Source organism: Setaria italica, chromosome III (assembly GCF_000263155.2).
Source record: "Setaria italica strain Yugu1 chromosome III, Setaria_italica_v2.0, whole genome shotgun sequence".
Classification (NCBI taxonomy): domain Eukaryota; kingdom Viridiplantae; phylum Streptophyta; class Magnoliopsida; order Poales; family Poaceae; genus Setaria; species Setaria italica.
In genome coordinates this window covers 5,173,838-5,197,971 of record NC_028452.1, presented here as the reverse complement: position 1 = coordinate 5,197,971, position 24,134 = coordinate 5,173,838, and the positions used below count along the sequence as shown (strand labels likewise).

The window sequence follows — 24,134 nt, the reverse complement described above, 5'->3', positions numbered from 1 at the left end:
GTACAACACATTCGCATAAAACTAATCAAGGACATTTTTGCCACTGCACTGCACCGCACCATGTGAAACTCAACCTTGAATGAGTGAAGAAAAGAATTTAACCACTAAGGAACTAGTGCATTTACTTCATTAAACAGAACTAGTCATTTAAGATTAAGATTTACAAAACACATGGTCAGAGACCACATGAACTCATATAAATCTAGGAGGTACCACTAGGCCAGTAACAAAAGGAAGAAAAAAATGAAAGATAAATTACATGTATAACTCAAACTGCTTGCTACTTCTCTAACATCAGCAATCATCCCTAGAGGTCCAGGGTTAGCTAAGTTGCCACAATGGCACAGGGTACTGTTACATGAGATTGTGAGATAGGCAGCCAAAAACTGTACCAAATGCTGTTCCCGGGGCACATCATCAGGATGCATTATTCAGTCCCAAAATGCACAGCTCGTCACTTGTCAACCGAGAGGGGCAGGCTCATCAATTATTTTCTTTAGCGACTGAAGATCTTGGACTGACTGAATTGCTGACTGCATCAAAGTCAATCTTTCGGCAAATGCTTGGGCTGAGTTTTAACAATTTATGGGATGGCCTCAAAGGTGCATCTGGGCATGTGGATGCTATGCCAGTAAGAAGAGGCTTTGAATCAGGTGTCTTGCAGCTTTCATATAGACTTGAATCTATCAAAATCTTTTCAGATTCTTCCTGTTGATCAAGAGGACTATCTGAAATAATTAGATCAAGGATCATCTTCTGAATCACTTGGAGATATTCATCCTCCTCTTCAGAATCACTCCAATCAAAACTTAACCTTTTAACTGGAAAGTCACCTGAATCAAAATTTAGCTTCCGGCGCGAAGGAACTTCTGCACCTCTAATCACTTGCTTCTTTGGTGCCCACGCAGCCACATCTGGTCCTGGAGCAAAAGGATCAAAGATGCTTTCACGTGGTGTCTCACAGCCCAATGAGAGACTGTCATCTGGAGCCTCACTAGAGATGCACAGTTCAAGTGTATCTCCCCTAGGAGTGATGGCCTCAGCGATATTTTCAAGATCACAAGTTGTACTAAAGGATTCTATGTCTTCCTTCTTTTCCAAAAGAACTAGCAGAAATGGTTTCTCACTCGGGCTCTTTTCCACCTTTTCTGTGACTGTTGAATCACAGCTCATAGCTTGTGAGGTCTCAACCTCACTCTTATCCACTGCATGGTCTTCTGGTAGGGGTGATACGGATTCAAATCCCATGATACGGAAAACAATATTATTTCAGTAAAAACGCTGAAACAACAGTGAAGCTTGAACTGCCTTCCTCGGTAAACACCACTGATATTCAATATATATCAGAGTACCAGAACCTGCGTGAAAATAGATAGTACAAAACTTAACACCATAGACAATTCATAGTACAGAGCAATAGATTCACAGCCTTTAAAAAATATGTTAGTAACAAACATATTCTAGACATTATGTTAAAAAGACATGTTTATTGCTCAGCAAACAAGAAGTTTCTTAAGCCTGTTTTTCCTTAATCAGGGTACATGTAAGTTCAGCAGGTACATATCCCATAAGCAGTTAGTTAACCTTTTAATAACTCCTTGCAAAAGTCAAATAAAGCGTTGCATCCTTTGAGATAACGGAATTTTCTGTTCGCACATTTAAAACTCTTTAGCTGAGGGATGCCCCCTCGAGACTCCACAAAAAAAAGGAAAGAAACTGTTTACCCGTCACTCTAGTTGAACTGATACAGGAATGCCTTTATCATTCTGCCAGCCACAAACTTTCAAAAATCAACATCGGTTACAAATGTTAAAACAGATATAGTTCGTAACGGAACGCCCAATCCACATCTGGATATCCAAAAGAAAAAAATTCTATACGCTAAGGCCTCGACATGCACACAACCGCTAGCAATACAGACATTGCATCACACATAAACATTAAACGAGATCACGGCGTTCAGGTTCAGATAATGAGATAACAATCAGTTCCAGCAAAAGCCAAATCCATTGGCTATCATAATATAAACCCCAAATTCCCCAGAACAGGGGCAGGCACAAACCCATATGCAGCTATGCTCCATGTAAATTGCAGATTCAGCTAAACCCCAAAATTCTAGCTGCGAATGCTATAGCACAGCGGATCCCAGATGGGGCATTGGATCGGATTCGGGTTTAGCTAACCTCCCCTCTCCCCCAAAAACAAATCGGGAAATAAATTGCCACTCCGCCCGCGGCGGCCGCGCAAGCGAATCTGCGGTAGGCTGGACCGAGTGGAGCACCCCCTCCATCCATCCAACCCAGATCGAAAGAAAAGATTTTGGATTCGCGGGCAGATGACGGACTCAAAACCAAAACCCCGCCCCCAGTAACCTAGGGTTTACTTACCAGCGAATGGAAGTAGGAGTCAATCGAGCGCCTGGATGGATCCCGGCTGCGCGAGGGTGCCGAGGTCGGGGCGGCGGGACGGCGGCGAGGGGAGGATCCGGTGAGGACGGACGGGAGAGCGGATGGATCTAGGGCGGGCGGGCGCGCGGTGTTTTCCGCGCCGGCGCGAAAAACGGGGGGGAGAGAAAGAGGCCAAAAGGAAGTCGGGGTTGGGACTTGGTGTGCGAAGGAAGGAATGAGGTGGCACGCGGGTTCAATTTGGAATGTCTATCCCCGTTGCACGCGGATGGGTCGGGGGTTCGGTTGAGGGCCCACGTCCGGTTTTTTGTCTCGCGCGCGGGAAAGAAAACTTTCGTGGACCTCGTTGCCGCGGGAAAGAAAACTTTCCTGGACCTGGGCCTCTTTCACGGGATTGAGGCAGGAACCCGTCTTTGTTTTTTTTTTTTTGAGAAAATCATTTTGACGTCCCTCATTTATCGTCGTAGTTTCGTCCTTCATTTGCAAAACCATGTATCTGATATCCCTCAACTTTAAAATCCATTTATTTTTATCCCTCGGCTGTTGTGAAGATGGCTTCCTATGACGTGGCACTAGATCCAACATGCCGGTAGCTTTCTTCCTCCCTTTTCTTTCTCTTTCGCCACGTGCTCGCCTCCGCCACTGCGCCGCATTCGCATCGCACTATTGAGGCCTGCTCACTAGACGGACGGGGTGTGGGACTGAAGTAGACATTAGCAGCCCTACCGGGAAGAAGGCCCCATCGCGAAACCCTAGCATCCGCCACCGCCGGCCGCCGGAGATGGCCTCCTCACCGCTACTCGCCCCGCGGCGGTTCCTCTTCGACCTTAGCGTCGCGCAGGAGGAGTTCGAGGAGGAGCCCAAGGAGGCGTTCTAGGAGGTAGTGTCGGAGGGAGGGGTGGAGAGAGTCCTAGTAGAGCACCTGAGGAGGCGGTTGTCAAGGAGGAAGTCGTGGAGGAGGTGATCGAGCGCAAGGAGGAGCCCACGGATGAGATGATCATGGAGGATGAGGAGGCCGCGGCGTAGCTGGCGGGCCATCAAATGAGGTGATGGGGGAGGATGAGGAGGTAGGGGATGAGTAGGGGGCAAGGAGGAAGAGGATGGACTACAAGGTCTTCATGGATGGGCTCCCGTACGATGCCGCGGAGGAGGACGTAGCGCAGGCGCTGGCAGATGGTGGAGACATCATAGAGGTGCGCCTCGTGTGGGATCCAGCGGACTAGCGCCTCAACAAAGGGAAGGAGGAAGAGAGGGGAGGAAGAAAGCCACCTAGCATGTGGGATCCACCACTAGATATGTAGGACCTAGCACTACGTCGTACGGAACCACTCTCAAAACAGTTGAGGGATAAAAAAATAAATGGATTTTAAAATTGAGGGATGGAAGATACCCAAATTTGTACATGAGGGACGAAACTCAAACTATAACGATAGACGAGGGACGTCAAAAGAACTATTTCCTTTTTTTTAAGTTGCTTTTACATACCACCCCCTAAAGGGTATTTTTGAAGACTGATTTTTCGATTCAACCTAAAACTTGGGGGTTACTCCATATGGAGGGTGACTTCTCATATCACATTCCAAAGATGAAGATTATAAAATCAAGACGAACAAGAGCTTGAGCACACCATAGCCTCATGGCAGCTTTGAGGAATTTTGAAGATTCAGCCAGATAAAATACTCGAAGAGCACCAAAACTACTTGGTGAGGATTTGAAAAGTACTCAAGGCTGCTGCATTCGACTATGAAACGCTCGGGGGATTGTCGGGGATAGATCCCCAATACACGCAAGGAAGGAAGAAGATGGACTCCTATTAGGATTCCTCTATAATTCTATTAGGACTCATACCATGTAATCCTACTAGCACTCCTCGTAACCGACTAGTAATCCTGCCCCCTGGAGTATATAAAGGAGGCAGGGGTACCTAGATTGACAGTTTAGAGCCATCATCAATAGCCAACAATCAGGCTACATGACACCTAAACGTAGGGCGCAATATACAATACCCGAAACAGGACGTAAGGTATTACGCTACTCCATCGGCATGAACCTGTACAAATCCGTGTCTTGTGTCCTCGCTTTTACTTACAGGCCCGACGATTCCCCACCAACCAATCTACTACCTCGGGATACCCCTCTGTAGGTTGCCAGGTATAAAACACCGACATCTCCATCCACCCTAACAGTCTCTTCATTTCGTATTACAACAGACTTTCCATTTTGCACATTTAGCAAGCCAAACTCGCTTACTAAGTTTGGAGAGTATGGGAGAGAATTTAGCAAGTCGGATGGGATAAATATCTGGATAACAACTATTGTTAGACGGTGCATTTCTAGCACAAGCCAAAATTTGACTTGGAGAGGGAGATGTCAAGGCCGTTGGAGTTGCTCTTACAGAAACCACGTACGCGAAGCCTCACGCGTCACGCCGGCCCCACCTCGGCGACCTCACGTGACCGGCCCCACCTGGCAGCCACACGGACCGCCCCCGACAGATCCGAGCCGCGACCAGGACGGCCGGATACAGCGAGCGGCCTCTCGACTCTCCCCTTCCCCCTCCCCGTGCTCCTCGCCCTCCCCAAATCCCTCGCCACGATGGCCCGCCTCCTCCTCCCCCTCCCCTTCGCCGCCGCCGCCGTCGCCTCCGCCTCCGCCTCCTCGCTCCACCTCGCCGCCTCCCGCCTCCGTGTCCCCGCGGTCTCCGGTACGCAGCCCATCCTTCTCCTCCTGCCCTCCATGCTCCTCCCCGGCTCTCTACCGATCTTTTCTCTTGGATGAGGCTGCCCCCCCGTGTGACGTTGCTTGGTTTCCCGTTCCTGTCGTTTCAGTCGCGCGGCGCGAGGGCCTCTTCGGGGGAAGGGTGGTAGGAGGAGCGGTGAGGGCGCCCGCGAGGCTGGCGAGGCGTGGGCTGTGCGCCGGCGCGGAGCCCGGCGGCTCGGCCGGCACGGTGGTCGGCCAGGAGGAGGCCATGGAGTGGGTCAAGAAGGACCGGAGGCGCCTGCTCCACGTCGTCTACCGCGTCGGCGATCTCGACAAGACGATCAAGTAGGATTCCCCGGTGCTTTTGTCACCGATGGGTTTTGTGCTACTGCTGTTTGCTCCAATTTTATTGGGAGGGTTGCCTTTCTACCTGCAGGTTCTACACGGAGTGCCTGGGCATGAAACTGCTGCGGAAACGGGACATCCCGGAGGAGAGGTACACCAATGCCTTTCTGGGGTACGGGCCTGAGGACTCGCATTTTGTTGTGGAGCTCACTTACAGTAAGCTTCTTTTGTCAAAATACCTTCACCGTATCTCTGTTGTTCAGATAATGTGCACTGCGATCAACATATCGAACCCCTCGGATACCTTTTCTGGCAGATTATGGTGTGGAGAGCTATGACATTGGGACTGGTTTCGGCCATTTCGGGATTGCTGTTGAGGATGTAAGCTTATATATCTATGGACCTTCTTCATTTAACTTGCCGGCATTCAGCTCTGTGATGCTGCTATTCCTGTTTTCTTCAGCCAGTCATGCTGTGTAGGGACTAGGGAAGTATGGAGATTTCATTTATGGATTGCTTTGATAGGTTTTGTCCCCAGGTTCATAGTTGCCACAAGCTTTAGCACCAAATGTGAACCTGTATTACTGTTACCTTTATAAAAAAAACTAGACTTTATTTGGTTAAGGGATTAACAGATAACAAAGTTTGATTGGCTGTTGGCAGTTTGGTTACAAATTAAAGTAAGAAACTTATAACGGGAGTTTTTTTTGTTATTTTTGCTGCAGCAGATGATTGTACAGCATAAAGTTCACATGTATAAATATGAAATATTCTTTGAGATCTGTAAGGCATGAAATTTCTGTACCATGACACTCATATCCTTCACCTGAATTAGTCATGATGTATCACCAAGTTATTACAAATAATTGAAATGTGATACGTTGGCAATATATTTGGTTATTTATTTTACCATTTCACATTTGATTATGAACTAGTTTGGTACCTTGAGTTTCAATGTTTGAAAATTGCAGGTTGCAAAAACAGTGGACCTTATTAAAGCAAAAGGAGGAACAGTAACAAGGGAGCCAGGTCCTGTCAAAGGTGGGAAATCAGTAATTGCCTTTATTGAGGATCCTGATGGTTACAAATTTGAGCTTATAGAAAGAGGTCCTACTCCCGAGCCTTTGTGCCAGGTAATGCTTCGAGTGGGAGATCTTGATCGTGCTATAAATTTCTATGAGAAGGTAAGTTAATGACATGAACTGGAACTGATAATGAAGTTTGCTCCTTTTCTAATATTGAAACAGTGATTAATTCAATTTGTAATATTTATGAAGGCATTTGGCATGGAACTTCTTCGCAAGCGAGATAATCCTGAGTACAAGGTTGTATCTTCCTATTTCCTAAACCACCCTATGAACGAGCCTCATTACTTTTTGTTTGCTAAGATTTCTATGTGAAGCTTGCTGATGTGAAAGAGGAATTAGAATACATGCAACTATGAAAGGACCAGAAAATATCTTAAGTTTCGATGAATACCTTCTGTTTAAGTTCAATTTGACAGTAGTTTTGAGCTACTAGATATTTCATTTGTTAGGTTGTTGTACCTTGTCCGTTTCTTTTATGCACCATGTTTAGGTTTGTGTTCTAAAGCATGTTTGTGATGAAATTAGATTACTACAAATCTTTATGTGATGCTAAGTGCTAGCTGTATGCTTGGTACTTTTTTTTTTTTTTTGGGGGGGGGGGGGGGTTACTATTTCTTGTATAAGCAGTTCTTTAATAGTTTAAACATTCCCTACTTTCAAAGACGTGGCGCACTTTACGGTGCTTGTCCATATGCTGGTCTATCTCAAGCTTTAAACAGTAGCCACTGCCAAGGTTGCTTACACTGTTTTTGCCTCAGTTTTTGTATTCACTATATACATCCTTGGCACATTTGATGTCTGAATTGTAATAAGAAGTCTAGCTTGGATCGGAGGAAAAGCTTGTTTTTGTACCTTTGAGTTTTCCCTTTAGATGAACACGGTTCAAGTTCACATACTTATTTACTTGTCCAGCAGTAACATGCTTGCCATTCAAGTGTAACTAGTCATTTGAGGAGAAGGTTTTAGGTTTCCTTCTTATTTTAGGTTAGATTGACCATCAGTGATTTACAATGTCTATCCAACAATAAGTAGTTGTGGCAGTGCAGTTTCCACTTCTTTCTTTGGCTGTGGTTAATGTTCTTCTGGCAGCAGCAGTGTTGTTCTCAACTCCTTGGTCGCGCTTCTGTGGTTCTACCATTACTCATTCTGCTGTTTTCAATTTCGTTTCCCTTGGAGATGGGACTCAAGAAACATAATGCCTTGGATGGGATTTGTAGTCTGGAAACTTGGGGCTGGATGTAACTGATGCCTGATTTGTTGAGGCTTCTACCCACTCTTTGTTTGTACACCGGAAGTCACTGCTAGGCTTCCAAAGTTGTTCATGGGCCTTTTACTAGAAACCATCCAAACCTGTAAAACAACTCAAACATAATAACCTGCGTGCTGATTCCTCTCCTCCTCAACTTGTTGAAAACTAGCCCAATCCACCCATTCTGTTCCACTTGCAGCTTTGACAGAAAAACCAGGCGTGTCTTTGTAAACCCAGCTGTGTTCTGTCCTCGTATGAATTCAGCCTGAATGCAATGAAGGATTTATGATGCTATCTACTGGTTTGAAGTGACAATTCCCATGCATTTCCAGTCATCATGAGATGTGTCACAATGGTTATGCCAAGTAGCTTCCATCTCTGTTTCATAATACTTTGAAATCAGTTTTTTTTTTCATCATCGATTTGATCATTTGCTATGGCATCTGTATGAGACCATCACTGTTTATGCAATATATGTTACCTATCTGTTCATGTAATTTATGATACTGTAAAAATAACTGCTGTTCCTTTTCTTTAGTATACAATTGCAATGATGGGATATGGTCCAGAAGATAAAAATGCTGTATTGGAGTTGACATACAACTATGGGGTCAAGGAATATGACAAGGGAAATGCCTATGCACAGGTATGTTTTCTTTCATTGTTCAGGTTTTGGTTCATTGGCCCTTTTCCTCTGGCTACACTAATGGAGCTTCGTTATTCTCCTTACAGATTGCTATTAGTACTGATGATGTCTACAAGACTGCAGAAGTAATTCGACTAAATGGTGGACAAATTACTCGTGAACCCGGTCCATTACCTGGCATTAACACCAAGATAACTGCATGCACAGATCCAGATGGCTGGAAAACAGTATGTGCCTTTTACTCTTGTGTTTTAGTGTCAAACCTCTCTCTGTGTTTATTTGTTACAAAAGGCTGTGGAATTTTTATTTGTTACAAAAGGCTGTTTATTCCTAGGTGGCCTTTGTGCTAAATTTGCAGCCGATTTTCAAATAGTGGCTTTTGTCCAATTTTTCAGTAAAAACAGGATAAACAAAACTGGTTGAGTGCCTATTATTCATTTCGTTTGATGATGTGCATATTATGTGATATTGTATAAGGAAGAAAAGTGCAAAGTTTTGCTTGTAACTAGCATAGCTTTAAATTCATCCCACCCAGTAGTCTTGCCCCCTGAGGCTGGATATACACAAATTTGCGTGCCATTTTTTTTTCTTGAGGACATTCTGGTCAATTATAACATTCCTTTTGCATATTGCAGGTGTTTGTTGATAACATAGATTTTCTCAAGGAGTTGGAAGAATGAGCTTTGTGGAAGATCTCAACTTGGTACAGCAGGCTTCAGAGAGTTTTTCCCTGTGTGTTCCAAGCATGACCTGCAGAATCTTTGTAAAAGCCAGCAAGCCACCACCTCAAACTGAGGTTTGTAGATAGATGGTCCAATCTACGGCGTCACAATTGATAGTTGATAGAGCATTAGATTCACCTTCTGGAGCGATGTAGATGCGCAACCCGTTTTTGTCAGTAAAATCATATGTACAATTTTCCACAGAAGACAGAATATTTTCGTTAACTGTTCCTTCTCAAGGATGTGCAAGTACTAGGGCTGTCTTGGAATGCAGAAGTTTGAATGATAAGATTCATGTAGGCCCAAAAAAAAATGCGTTTCAAGGCGGGCCTGTGAACACAGCCCAAAAAAGCAGCAGTGTGACGATGATGTGGTTTCGGCAATCAGCCCAGTCGTTTGGGAGCTCTAAACGAAGAGTCCAACTGGTGTCCTTGGTATTTTCATTTCGAATGTAGCCAACTCAGTTTAGATGGTTATTATCAGAATTTGGTGGTTTTCTCCTGCTGAGTTTTAATAAAGTTATAGAAAACTGGCGGTGGCGGATCCTAGTTTAAAAATTTTTACTCCGTCCTGCAAAAGTTGTGTAATTTTTTTAGAAGGAAAAAGTTGGGTAATTTTAGGGGTGCTGGGGAGACAGGGCTAAACTCACATAGAATGTTTAACACTAATTAAGAGTATTAAACATAAGCTAATTACAAAACTAATTGCACAACCTCTAGGCTAAATTGCGAGATGAATCTATTAAGCCTAATTAGTCTATGATTTGACAATGTGGTGCTGCAGTAACCATTCGCTAATGATGGATTAATTAGGCTTAATAGATTCGTCTCGCGTTTTAGCCTAGGGTTCTGCTATTAGTTTTGTAATTAGCTCATATTTAATCCTCCTAATTAGCATCCGAATATCCGATGTGATCGGACTAAAGTTTAACCCTGGTATCAAAATGCTCCCTTAGTCCGTGAGATGAAAGCAATGCATGAAATTCGTGTCAAGCTGACAAGCTCCATAGGAGGCCGCTGGTCGAGACGAGAATTGATTTGCGAAGAGATTAAAAACAGCCTTCACCCAAACGTCTGCAAGAGGAACATCTGCCAATCCTCTCGTAAAATTACAGCGCTTAAATACCGGCATTAATTAATAGAACACACCCGCACGTTCGCTCATAAAGGCCTCATTCATGGCCAGGCGCCGGTCAGTGACGCGGTTGCTGCAGCCTGCAGGCGTGCAGAGAGGGGCCGGGGCCGGGCCCGGGCCCAGTGACAGCGAGAGCTCCATTCCCGGGGGGGAGTTCCCCGGTTGCCATCACCTCCTCTGCTCTGCTCTGCTGACTGCTCCCCACCCCCGACCGCGTCGCCATCCGAACAGCCAGGCCTGCCGGGCTTTCCGCCCCGCCCGCTCGCTTTCCGCCCCGACCCGAGCGGGGCCTATCACCCACTGACAGGTAGCCCCTTGGTCAACAGGTCCCACCCGTCATCCGGGTCGCAGGAGGGTGGGTACGGCTGGAGGCGGGTGGGAACGCGCCCGCGCGGCGCATTATTTCTCGGCGGTGGGCCCCGCAGAGTTAGGGACGGGAGTGGGGGGTGTCCCCCCACCCGCAGCCACACTCCACTTCACCATGGCCCGCCGCCCCTCACTCTCGCTTGCCACGGCGGCAGGCGACCCGTGCGCCCCTCGCTGACATGAAGGGCCCGCGTCTCTTTGTGGCCCACGGCCAGCGACCCAGTCTAGTATTGGGCTACTGGCATGTACTACTAGCGCCTGGGGGGGGGGGGGGTGGGACGGAGGGCGGGGGAGGGTTTCTCTCACCGCGCGGGGACCGCGGGGTGGTGGTGGAGGGTGGGCCCGCTGGATTGTGGGGTGCGTTGCATCCATGCCTCCATCATTATGTCCTAAGCCCACCGGGCGGGGCCCACGGACGGTCATAATTTCGTTTCTACCCCACCTCCCTTTCCCCTTCACTTATTTCGTTTGACTGCAAAAAGAAAAGGAAAGCGATGATGGGTTTATTCAGGTTTGCATATAAATTACTCCCTCAAACTGTTCGTTTAAATTTTTTTTGAGAAAATAATAGTAATGCTAAAAGTTCAAAGTACCCCTAATAACTCTTCTTAATTAGATGGACTATCAAGTAGTATTAATTATGCATGCACGCTTGCAGTAATTGTCGGACCTATTAGCCTTCCTTATTTAGCGAGTCTGGCTCGAGCATCGATGGTGGGAGTAAATGATCGATTCGTTAACTGAGATAGAAGGTATTATGAGGTATTGGTTGGATTGTCTCAAAGTTATATGGATACTTTTTGCGGGATAAATTTTGAAGGCTAAACGAATGATCTTTATGGGACGGAGGGAGTACGTGAGTCATAAATCAGTGAGTTTGAGCACTGCGCATAGGGATGAAAGCGGATGGAAAAATCCCATTTCCGCTCTTCCGTTTTTCTACATTTGTTCCATATTTTTATCTATACGAAAATGGGACGGAAAAATATAGGAATGGGATGAAAAACGGGATGAGAGTGATCGGAAGCAGGACGGGAAACGGTCGAGGGTGTATCCCACCGTAAAATGCGGAATCCCATTTTCAACGAGGATGATCTCGTATTCATCTTTTTTATTTACACAGGATAGGTCACAATTCTTCGCTCCCTCAGGTCTGAGGTATCGGCCCAACATGCTCTAGACGCCTACAATCAGTGGACGCGGTGAACGAGGGTCGAGCCTGCGCATGCACGGGCAGCGGGGGAGGAGGCTCATGCGACATGCGTGAGCAGCAGTGCTATATGTGATGATTATTTTTATTTTCAAAAGCATCTTGGGATGAATTTTGATATTGCTACTGCCTTGCGTGCTACTCGTATGCTAGCTTGGCAGCTTACTCTTGGTTGCAGTGCATAATGCTAGCGTGCTGCTTGTGCTTGCGGCATTGCAGCCTGCTGGCCTAGGCACCTTAGGGCTTCTTCAATGTGTGGTTCTTAGTTGGTTCTATATTTTTCTCTCTTTTATGGAACCAGGTTTTATACACTGTGAAGCTGATTCTATATGGAACTAGGTTCCATATATAGAACCAGATCCCATGCAATATAATATAGGGAAAATGGGAGAGAGAAGAGAGAGATGGAGGGTTGCGGATCCATATTCATAGATTCAACCTGGTTCTATACATTGGAGCTAATACAACATGTAACATCAAATCATTGCTGGATCCCACCTTAGAACCAGGGGTGCACCTATACATTGCTGGTGCCCTTACAGGTTTATATTGATATAGTGGCATACAAGTGTTATGTGTGCTGCTTTAATGTACTAGTGTGTGTTTATATGTATGTGTAATATCTATGAAAATGTGCATCACGATGCATGATCCTGATTTCCGACCGTTTACATTGTATTTCCGTTCGTATTTTTTCGTTTTCGGCTATCCCGGATTCCATCCCGCTTCCGAATATCCGCTCCTGCTCCCGTTCCCGTCGCTAACTGTGCATGGTGTTCAAGCCTGACTGGGATCTCAATCCGTTTCCCAAGCAAAGCGGGGCCCAGCTGCTCATCTCTTTTTTTCCCCTCTCTTTCTAATAAAAAGAGGACTCGGACCATTTGGTGCTTGCTTCTGTAGTTTGTTGGAGGTCTGTTTTCTGGTCACTGTGGGAGTTCATGCTGTACTGAAGAAATTTGGGACTTTGCTTGATGTAAGATAAGGTTAAAGTATTCATCTCTCTATTAGTCTATTTCCTCAAAACATATTTTGCAGGCAACTGTACCAAAAAGGAGACGATTTCGGAAGATTCAAATCCACACCAAACAATTTCCATCATCTTCGGGTTTGAAAAGATATAGTATCGTGTGAATTTCACCAATACTGATTCTCCACGGTGGCAAACGGTGATTCATGAGTGGTACAAGAGACAAAGATCTATGCTGGCCATTTGCAGCAGCCAGCCAGTTTGGGGTCAAGCCCGTGCAGTAACACTCAGCATTGGCTACAAATTCTTTTGCTTTGCAGCTGATACCAGACCTGACAGTCTCAGGCCCTGTTTGGGAGGAGGGGCTAAAATTTAGCCCTAGGCTAAAGTTTAGCCCACTCAAATAAAGGGACTAAAATTTAGCACCTAGGGTGTTTGGGAGGGAGGCTAAAATTTAGCACTTTGGTTATCAAAAGACTCTTTTACCCCTCTCCTTTACCCTCAACTTCTGGTGGCGGGGTGGATAGCCTTGTATCTGTACCCTATCCAACACATACCAGGCCGTCTTCCGTGGCTAGCTACTGGCCATCGCTCGCGGCCATGTCGTCGTCGAAGCGGTGGACGTCCACCTCCGGCACGGAGCTCCCGGGCCGGTCGCCCCTTCCCCCGCCGCACTCTCGCCAGCCACCAACGGCCCGTCCCTGGACGCCGCCGCCGACGTCGCTAGCTCCGGGTCGGAGTGCAGCGACGCTGCATCTAGGGGCTCCACCACGTCGAGAACGACGGCGGCCTCGAAGTCGCGCTCGCCGCTGCTCCCCGCACGAGCTCCGTCCGCCTGCTCCGTCCATCGTCGTCACGGAGCAGCACCGGAGGCGGCGGTGCCGAGGCCGGGCACCAGATGAGGATGGCGCATTCGATCCGGCAGCGGCAGCGGTGCCGGCGGAGGCCGCGGGGGCGGGTGGGGCCGGCGGAGGCCGCGCGGGGCGCAGGGGCCGGCGGGCGCGGCGCGGGGCGCGGCGGGCGGCGGGCGGCGGGCAGGCGCAGGGGCGGGCGCGGCGGGCGGGCGGCGCGGGGCGCGGAGGCCGGGCGGCGGCGCGGCGGGCGGGCGGCGCGGGGCGCGGAGGCCGGGCGCGGGGGAGAGAGAAGAGCGCGGGGGAGGAAAGAGGGAAGGGTACCAGGTGGAATTTTGGAGGAGGGGACCACTTTTAGCACTTTTAGTCCATTTTAGCACCTCTTGAGAGGCTAATGGATTATGGGAGGCTAAAATTTAGCCCCTCCATTTTAGCCTAGGTGTTTGGGAGGAGGAGGGGCTAAAAGTGACTAAAATGGGGGTGCTAAAATTTAGCACCCTCCTCCCAAACAGGGCCTCAAAAAGTGTTATGACGCCAGGTCAACACTCGACCACATGGCATTTTGTGCCTAGAAAAATACTGTTCCCTGACTTACCTGTCAACTTTTAACCACATAATTTACCGAATTGTTGTGAACATTTTTCTTTTTCAAAATAAGTAGTTGGAGAAATTTTTTTTAAAAAAATCCCACTGCGATGTCGGAAAAATCTGCAGGGCTTGAATTGGAAGAGACAGAAACGAATCATGGAAAACAGAATCTTGATTTCATTCATTCGCATTCGCAGGGGATGCGCATTTGTAGACATGCAATACGCATGAGTGCAGCAGCACGCAGACGCAGCAGAAATGATGTAGACCTGCAAGACTGGACTTGTGGAGACATTTGCCTAGGTTTATATCAACCTGATAATCATGGTTCCCCAGCACAAGAAAAAGGTTGGTATTAATCACGGTAATTAGGCGATAAAAACACGCACAACCATGCCTCCAGAGAGGTGAAAGTGAAAGCAGTCCAAAAAGGTTTCACCCATTGCAGAGCAGTAATCTGGAGACAAGGAAACATGTGGAATGAGCAAACCGCCGCATACAGGAGCATAAAAGAAGCGCAAATGCATTAAACTAGGCCCTAATGCGCGGCTTTAGCGGTTAAGAAAGGGATCAAGCAAAGGTTTACAATAATCATACCGACATGGTGGCATTGCAGGACCACCAGGGAGGGAACAAAGGAATCCAGAGCCTACAAAGGTACTGGATGCTGCTGTATAAACTACACGGACAAGTTCAGGGTTTAGAAAACAACAGGATATCAAGTATGAGTCTTTGGAGAACCATACCACATCATCCAGAATTGCTCGATGCGCGCCGCAGCGTTGTTGTCGAACAAATTCGGCACTTGGGAGGCGACAACCTGCAAGCTAGAAGAGATAAACAAATGCAGGTGAAGGCTCACTTGGGTTAGTGAAGATGCCCTTTTAGCTGAAACATGAGCAGAATCAGAATTTTAAGTGTGTTCCTTGGAACAAATAGACAGTGCTCCACATGCACTCCAACTAACAGACACCAGTAAGGAGAAAAAGGCACCACAAAAGGCGCAGAGTGGAGCATAACTTCTAATGGGGCAGACAAATACAAGGCAAAGAAAGCCTGATTCTAAGGGATCATAAGCCATTGCCATCTCTCTAGAAATCATAATATTATATGCAACCTGAATGATGGTTCAGATGGAACCCTTTTTAAAATGACAATAGGAGTAAGATCATAGACAACCATCATGAACTTCAGCAGATAAATAACTGAATACATTGCATGCCCCCACCAGCAACTAGGCACTAAAGCTGGTAAAAAGGAACATGGAACTTACAGAAACTAGTGTTAGATGATCACTGTTGCAGCACGAGCTGATTCAGCAAAATTCAAGGCAATTAAGATGAATGAAACAGAACAGGAAGACCGATAGACAATACATTTGCAAGCTTCATTGAACATTGATATAGAGGAACGAGAAACAGTTCGTCAACACCGTTTCGCAAACTAGGTAGGACTGCTCACAGTAGCAGCACACAATGTAACAAACCATTTACACAAATACGAATAACACTCGTACAAAGCCTTAACCACAATCGAATAGAGTTTTGGTCCATAGACGATTTTGCGAAACTAACATAACAGACATGGAGTTCTTTACTCGCGTAACAGCAAACCATGCAGTACAGACCATAAGGCAGAATTCGTCGTAAAACTGTTAGACTTTTTGGTTTTTTCATAAAGGGCCCTACAGTCGTTGGATCTTCCTCTTGCTCTGGACTGTAGGAAGCAACCATTCTAGTTGCGGTTCTTGGACTTATCAGCTGCCCTTGGAGCTGCAAAAGGAAAACAAATAAGAGACAAATTATTCAGGGAAAAGGAAAAAAATGGAAGCCAAACTTAATAAATTAACTCTGAAGATCATATGACAATATTTAATATGCAAATGACAACTATGATTCTTTTCAGATTTTGACAATTAACTATTAATTTGACACGTACAATATATACTCGATACATGTTTTTTCCCCAATGATGATGTGCACTTCATAATGACAATGACATACTTGGTTGCAGCGTTAATACTGTACTAATCAGGAAACTAGGCATCTCATTGTAGAAGGAGCATATTTTGGTTTTTATATTTAATTATTTTGCAGTAGTTATTTACATACATGTGATTTTAACTGCAATTCAATATTATCTGGTTCATCCCATGCTGCTGATTTCGTAAACCTACATTTTAGCGCTATGTAAATGAAAATTGCAAACTGATTACCCTAAAGAACTATCACCAATGATGCAGGAACCATGAATTATGTCACTTTTGTAAGGAACTCCTAACAAAATATCATATCATGTACAACCAACCATGCAACCTACTTGGATCATCATATCATGGACCATCCCACCATATCCACCCAACCAACTAAGACGATATGATTAGCCTGAAAATATGCTAAACAGAATAGGAGTACAAACTTACCAAGTCCAATTGCATCTGAACCTTTCATGATCCTGAGCCTACGGCAAGAGTCAGCGAACATCCTGCAATTGGAGTGAAAGAAAATGTGGCGTCTAAATATGTGCATAATGAGAAAAATGTGCCACAAAATAAGATTGTTGACTCATTTAACTTCCATTTCCCTTATTCTAAGTAAGATAAGTGTACTTACTCCCATGGCACGTCGCCGACAAGCATCCAGTCTCCATCCTTGTCTTCATAAGTCAGAACATATTCACCATCCTTGCAGTACTCAGATAAGCCATCCTTGCCTGATATCGCATTACACCCATACTAACCTGTAAGACCAATAAAAAGAAAACAGAAGAGAACCTCTTCTTGTACTAAAATTTCTACTGAAAAGACTTGGACCTTAACCTTATATTCATTTTTATGATTCTAAGAAAGTGAGGAAAACTAATGAGATATACATACTGGATCATAGATCTCCAAATTTCAGAAATATACGAGAGATGTCACTCTCATAGCGATTAGTAGCTTTCTGGACCAACACTCAGGAGTCAGGACTAAAAGATATCCTCGAATAATGATATACATGGAGCCAAAATTTATTATGCCTTACAAGAGAAAATGTCTTTCTAACAGAGACTTGATATGGATGCAATAACTGACCAATCAGCAAGGTATTTTTTTGTGAGGAATAAATAGTTCACCAAAGAACACAAAACAAAAGAAGGCGCACTGAATTGTTTGTCATCCTCAGTAAAACTTATCGAAATAATAACAGTAAGCTAAGATTATTCTTGGAACCAAGCATATTTTTTAAGGCTGCTATGATGTGCTTCTAACACTATCCACATCAAAATGAAACACAATTACATACTGAGTCTGGTAAAAGTGGAGAGTAACCCGAGACATCTCACCAGTACTGAAGCCACTGAACATCTTCTCAAGGGCAGTGGAGAGGTCCTTGTAGTTCTTGTAAGTCTTGAGGTCAATCTTCCTGAGATACGGCGCGCCATCCATGCTGACCTTGACGTAGAGGAACCCCTGGCCCTGTTTGGCCTCAGCATCCTCCTTGCTGCTCTTCTGCTGGGTAGTAGCCATGGTGTTCTTGCGGTAGCTGCGGATTGGTGGCCATCCCACCACCTGAGCTCTGCACAGCACGCCAGGAGCTTTGTTGCTCAATAATTTTTACAACCACACAAGCAAGAGATAGATCACGAGATGTACTGTTGGGAAAATAAAAAAAACGAATTTTGGGATCAATTCTTTTAAAAAATGAGCATGGTAATGGCAGATCAAAATGTTGTGAAGAAATGAATGGCAAAAACAAAGCGGGGAGAGTGCAGCGAATGGATGGAAGAGCTTGAGCAAACGAGAAAGGTGAAAATACAAGAAAAGCTCAAGAAAAATCGAAAAAGGAGCATTTTGTAAAGTAGAAAATTTTGGGGAAAAGTGGAAATTTAAAAGAACATCACAAAGCTGCAACTTTAGTTTCCCTCCTCTAGGCCCCAAGACAAACCGAAATTCCAACCAAACGAAGAGGCCAAAAAAATCGAAACCATGAAGACAAGGGAGATCCCCATGACATACAATTCGGCAGTTTTTCCTCAATTTACCCTTCTGGTTCCTTGAAAAGCGCAGAATTTCCAAAGAAAATTTTGGATTACAGAACCTACAAATGTCGTAAACTGCAAAACCCAGCAAGATTTCCCAAATAACACACAAAAATCTTTCTCCCAAACAAGGGTTGGGAAAAAAAAGTCAATCCATAGACCGCTCGCTGCGGCAGTCCAAGAACCAAGGAATAACGCCGAAGAACGCCTTCGCAAAGCCCCAAGAATTCCATTTTTTGTTTGAGGCAGCAAAACCTCCAAGATCCAGTTCCACAATCCACCTACTTGGCGGCCGGCTGCGGGGTCGCTGCCACCTTCTTGTCGTCCTCCTCCTCGTCCGCCACCTTCTTTCCCTTGCCGGCAGTGGCAGCTGGCGACGGCGGCGGCGCCTCGTCGGAGAATCCGCGCTTGGCTCCCTTCGCTGGGAGCAGTTCCAGGGTGGTCGCGGCGGCGGCCGCGACGCGGCGGTCCGGCGACTCGGACCCCGGCAGGCCGAGGCGGAGCTCGGTGCCCTTCAGGTCGTCGGTGGCATCTGCGGCGGCGGCGGCCGGCGGCGGCGAGAGGCCTATGTAGTCGAGCTCGAGTGGGGGCGACATGGGGAGCAGCAGGACATGAACCGGAGGGTGGGGGAGGTGAGGAGTGGCTGTTTCCGTGTGTGGGGAGAGGGGGAGAGAGGGGGAGGGAGGAAGGAGAGAGAGGAGTGGAGTGGGGGAGTGGTTTGAGGTGAAGCTTCCCTTCTTCCCTCCGTTGAGTTGGCTTGGTTCGCTCCACTTTGGTTAGTGTAATCTGTGTGCTACAGTTAACATGAACACTATCAGTGAAAGAAAACTGGAAATGGAAGTTTTTTGTTCGTTATAGAGATGGAGGATGTAAATTGATATTTATGGTTATTTGTTTAAGAGTTACAATTATTGTTTGATTGCATTCTCTTTTTTATTTAGAAATAGACGATTTTTTTTTCTGTTTTGTGACTCGAAGGATGGACTAGGTATTCTGTTGCACCTACTCGCCTATGTTCGATTCCTCACGAGCTTCTTTAAAACAAAGTCAAGGAGATGTGTCTTTGTGGTCTAGTTGTTTTTAGAAAGTACTCCGTAGGCACCAACTAGTGCAATGCATTATCCATTTCAAAGCCATTTATAAACTTTTGCATCTATTTACACTATTATTTCTTTCCCTTACACATCAAACCATATGGAGCCTCTGGGCTCTTGCCCTCTTCCCTATAATGCCTTTTTCACCTTCGAGGCTTGAAACTGAAAATAAGAACCTGCAACTACAAGGTCGCACCATCGCAATTCGCAAACCAAGTCCTTTTATTTTATATATGGATGATGACATTTCTCACTCTTTTTGCCGGCTGAAGAATGTACTAACTATCACTCCCTCTGATTTAAAAATAAAATATAAATTATTTTAGGATTTTTTCCTGGGTAAATGTTTTAACTTTGACCATCAATACAATAATTTCTTAGGTACATGTTATTAGAAGTATATTTTATTACCATGAGGGGAAACATTATGTTTAAAAAAATTGTTAATCAAGCTTCGCCTGGTATACCATGTCAATATCTTAAACGACATATATTTATTTTGAATTGGAGAGAGAGAGAGGAGGTTGTACACTTGTGCCTAATAACCAAGTTCAGTTCAATTCCTCACGAGCTTCTTTAATATACTAAATTAATAATGCATTGTTGCAAACTAGGTCCTTTTTATTTATACATGGATGATACGATCTTTTCCTCTTTTGCCACCCGAAGAATGTACTAACTATTACCATGTTTTGGTTCAAAATATGGTCGTTTTAGGATTTCTGTTGATCAAACTTTGACCATTAATACAATTTTTTAACAAGGATTGTATGATGCATATGTCGGTGTTTAAACCCGGTAATCTAATGAGGGGGTGCCCGAGGTAGTGTTTTGGTTAGTGGGGTTCGTCGAGATCAGAAACTTGAAGGTAAACACAGACACATGATTTAGACAGGTTCAGGTCGCTAGATTGCGTAATACCCTACGTCCTGTGTGTTGATTAGATTGAATTGCTTTGGAGAGGGTCCCTGCCTCACCTTATATTGCCAGGAGCAGGGTTACAGGCCGGTTGGTTACAAAAATACTAGTCGGATGCGACTAGAGGAGTTCTACTCTTATTACTATGAGTACTTTTTCTAATCATCGACTAGTGCCTGTCTTTCCGTATAGACTACACCGTCCCGTGCTATAGTCTCCATGTCAGATGCATCTCAGTGTCCAGCTCTATATTTAAAACTGTCCAAACCTTCTGGCGGGCCCATGTATATACGACAAGCCCCCGAGTACTTTTTAATCAAATGCAGCAGTTCCGAGTACTTTTGCAGACTTCATCGACTAGTTTTTGGTGCTCTCCGAGTACTTCATTTGGTTGAATCATCAAAGGTACTCAAAAACTGCCATGCCTCATTTAACTCAGTCTCATATCCTTCAATCTTGAATTTTATATGGTAGTGCGATGAAAGTTGCACTCCGTATGGAGTAGTCCCCGAGCCTTAGGTTGAATCGAAGAATTAAGTTGAGGGTCAATCTGTAATTTGCATCACTTTCCCCTTAAAACCCAGAGAAAAAACTTTTTGTCGATGGACACATGGCACACAGCCCCTGAACCTTTTAGCCGACTAGTTTGGTGGGTATAAGGGTCAACCTTTGGTTAACATGACCATCTCTGGAAGGAAAATCTTATCTCTTCCTGAGATAAAGGTAACTGACAATCAGGTGTCCGAAATTCTAGGATCCTTTAAATCGAAATCCCTTTATTTGCACCCTTGTTACCGTGCCACTGTGATAAATAACGGAGGAAGTTATCTCTTCTGTGTTACCCTTACCATTTGCCTTTCCAACTTTCACACTTTAGCCTTAGTGTCGCCGCCATTGTTCGATCTTCGAACACTTGCACCACTGTCTCCCCACCAAGCAGCCCCCGAGCATATTTAACTGAAAACGCTCGTGACATCAAAGATGGGAAGGAAAGCTGCTGCATCCAAAGTGGGCAAGGGTGAGAAGAAGAAAATGTCTGATAAGAAGAAGGAGCCGTAGTTGCCGGTGCCCAAGTACGGGAAGATTGATCAGACTGCGCCGCCAAATCCCGTCTAGTGGTCAACTCTGAAGGAGGAGGATATCAAGGCGCTCGTAACCGCCAATTTACTCCAAGATCAGAACTTCATCAACTGGAATATCTGCATATGGCAATGTCTGCCCTTTGGAGTCATATCCCAATGAGATGGTAATTTTTGCCAACTTCATCGAGCGAGGCCTTGCATTACCCTCTTTAGATTTCTTCCGGGGTTTACTTCATTATTATAAATTGAAGTTGGTGCATCTGAACCCTAATGGGATCCTCCATAGTGCAATCTTCGCTCATTTTTGCGAAGCCTTTCTGGGGATCAGGCCGCACTTTCAGTTATTTCGGAAATTTTTCCGTGTGAAGCCTCAACCCTCAAAAGATCATACCCTCTTGGTTAGAGGCACCAGGATCTAGATGCAGGAGACAATGAGCAGCCAGTATCTGGATTACGAGTTGATAGACTTCAATGTCGGATGGAAGGAAAAGTGGTGTTACATTGACAACCATGATCCAAAACTACCCAAATTGACAGGGCACCGTCATTCTTGGAACAACAGGTGGCTTGATGAGCCAAAGCATGGCGATTGCCTACAATTTCCCGAGTTGTTGGGTAGAATCGCCCAGCTGAAACAAGATGGCCTTACAGGAGTAGGAGTGACCTTTAGCTTTATGAAGTGTCGCATTCAACCTCTGTAGCACCGGTGCCATTATGGCAATGAGTATACCGACCTGAATGATCCATCTAGACTCACTTCTGATGAAATCAGCACGGATGAAGTCATGGCGAGGCTTAAGCGAATGTTCAAGAATGTGGGCGAGATCCCCACCATTGTGCGGGAATTCAGTGCTGCCAACCCGCCCAAATCTGTAAGTACCTGTGGCCGTAGCCCTCGAGTACTTATTTAAAGTTATTGGGTTTCCTAACTTGTCATTCTTTGCAGGAAGATGTTGCTTTGTACTTCTCTTCTCCTCCTCCTCCCGGATCTGAAGAATCCTATGAAGCCGCTCCTCGCGTGTTTACACGGGAAGGCATGATAGGCGATGACCATGAGGAAGAAGTACTCGAGTCCTCCAACAGCATTAGTTCTGATGCTGCGGAGGAATATGAAGTCAAGGTCCGACCATCTGTGAAGGCCGGATCAACCTCCGGGTCGAAGAAGCACTTGGCTACAGAGGAGCTTGAGGCCGCGATCCCTCTACCACCAAAGAAGAAATGAACCATTGCTGTGAAACGAGCCGTGAAGAAATCCATCGCTGCGGATAATGTGCCCTCAAGGTAATTACCTATGAGGAAGGACAAGGTTCTAAGTATCATATACTCCCAAAAGGGGACTCCCATGTCACCACCATGTCTAATTTAGATGATACTGGTGGTTTGCAGGTACTCGACGAGGTGACCGAAGCGGAGAAGGCGACTGCTGTGGCCACTCAAAACAAGTCACTGATCACTGAGGAGTTGATCGAGATTGAGGATGATCCAGAATATCAAGATGCCGTTCAAGTTGATCCCCAGGTGGTGAACCCCATTGGCGCAGACACAACTCAAGCAGCAGAGGCGAAGCTCAAAGCTGGCCAAGATCCCATTGTGGATATGCAGGCCGCGCCGAAAGCACCATCTTCAACTATCAAGCCACTGCGACTGTTTGGTGAACCCACCCTACGACTGAGGAGGTCTTCAAAGTAATATTTATGCTCCTTTCGAGTACTAATTGTAACTCAAAATCGACTTGTTGTGTAGCTAAAACTGTGTCTTATGCAGAAAATCCTATGATATGGACCTTGGAGGGCCTGGCTCAAGGCTCGTGACCAATGGCGATGGCCTCTCAGCCCAGGACGTTGCTCTGGTCCAAGCAAGTCCACAGCCGGAGGAATACCCGGCAATAATGAGTAGTCCAGGTGCCGTTTTCTTTGTAGCAATGTTGATGCGAGAAGTTATTTTGTCTTTGACTAATGTTGTGTTGCCAACCCCCGAGCAACAAGTACCTAAGGAGATGGTGGCTTCCGTGGACATGGCGACTGCTTCTACAACCCCCGAGCAACCGATTGTGGGTGAAGCGACGACTGCCTCTGGCATCGTGGATGTGGATATGGCTCCCGAGCCAGAGATAGGAGTCGAGGCGGCAACAGCCCTCGAGGCCATAGCCGTTGATTCATCCTCCGAGCATAGGATGTTTGGTGGTCTTGTCGTGGTTCCACATGCGACCGCGAGTGCTAAAACTGGCGGGGCTATAGAGGATATCCAGCTGATCGATGATCCCTTGCTGAACCCAGAGATGGTAGCTGCTATCATGGAGATGCACCATTGTTTCAGTAGTTATGCAAAGGTGAGTTGAAATTGTTTTGCTCTGTTGGCATAATGACTGGCACCCATGTGTTAACACCGAGTACTGATTTTTGAATTTCAGGACTTGATCAATCGCCCCCATTGCAAGTCGGAGATGCTTGAGGGGTATGCTGATACCGTACTTTGTGCTGAAGCACTAGAGAAAGAGCTTGCCAAAGAGAAAGAGTACTCCTCGCAGTTGCTTATGAAGTTTGATGGGACGGCCGTTGAGTACCGCAATCGCATTCAGGAGCTCACAGAACAAAAGGATCGCCTTGTTGGGAGAAAAATGTCCTTGAGCTAGAAAGTTAAAGGTAATACTCTGCTCTTGCAATTTTGTGTCTGTTGAGTCTACTCTGTAGTCTTTGACCCTTATTGTAAATCCATGTATAGCTTTGAAAAAGGCCTAGAAAAATCTCGA

General features: G+C 45.7%; 3 protein-coding genes across 3 annotated transcripts; 1 reads left to right on the top strand and 2 right to left on the bottom strand.

Annotated features, from left to right (window-relative positions):
- Positions 1-89: 89 nt before the first annotated feature.
- LOC101758620 lies at positions 90-2,621 on the bottom strand. The gene is made up of 2 exons (XM_004960601.2): positions 2,388-2,621; positions 90-1,358 (listed from the first exon to the last, which is right to left on the bottom strand). The coding sequence occupies exon 2, from the start codon at positions 1,246-1,248 to the stop codon at positions 484-486; it is 765 nt and encodes a 254-aa protein (XP_004960658.1). The 5' UTR covers positions 1,249-1,358; positions 2,388-2,621; the 3' UTR covers positions 90-483.
- Positions 2,622-4,968: 2,347 nt separating this feature from the next.
- Positions 4,969-9,380, top strand: LOC101758217 (lactoylglutathione lyase GLX1). Its single transcript, XM_004960600.3, has 9 exons — positions 4,969-5,109; positions 5,234-5,450; positions 5,542-5,666; positions 5,767-5,831; positions 6,422-6,634; positions 6,728-6,775; positions 8,326-8,433; positions 8,520-8,660; positions 9,069-9,380. The coding sequence occupies exons 1-9, from the start codon at positions 5,001-5,003 to the stop codon at positions 9,111-9,113; spliced, it is 1,071 nt and encodes a 356-aa protein (XP_004960657.1). The 5' UTR covers positions 4,969-5,000; the 3' UTR covers positions 9,114-9,380.
- Positions 9,381-15,637: 6,257 nt separating this feature from the next.
- Positions 15,638-19,050, bottom strand: LOC101757803 (auxin-responsive protein IAA17). The gene is made up of 5 exons (XM_004960599.3): positions 18,577-19,050; positions 17,596-17,828; positions 16,884-16,983; positions 16,694-16,755; positions 15,638-16,043 (listed from the first exon to the last, which is right to left on the bottom strand). Exons 1-5 carry the CDS (start codon positions 18,885-18,887, stop codon positions 16,006-16,008), a joined length of 744 nt encoding a protein of 247 aa, XP_004960656.1. The 5' UTR covers positions 18,888-19,050; the 3' UTR covers positions 15,638-16,005.
- Positions 19,051-24,134: the final 5,084 nt, after the last annotated feature.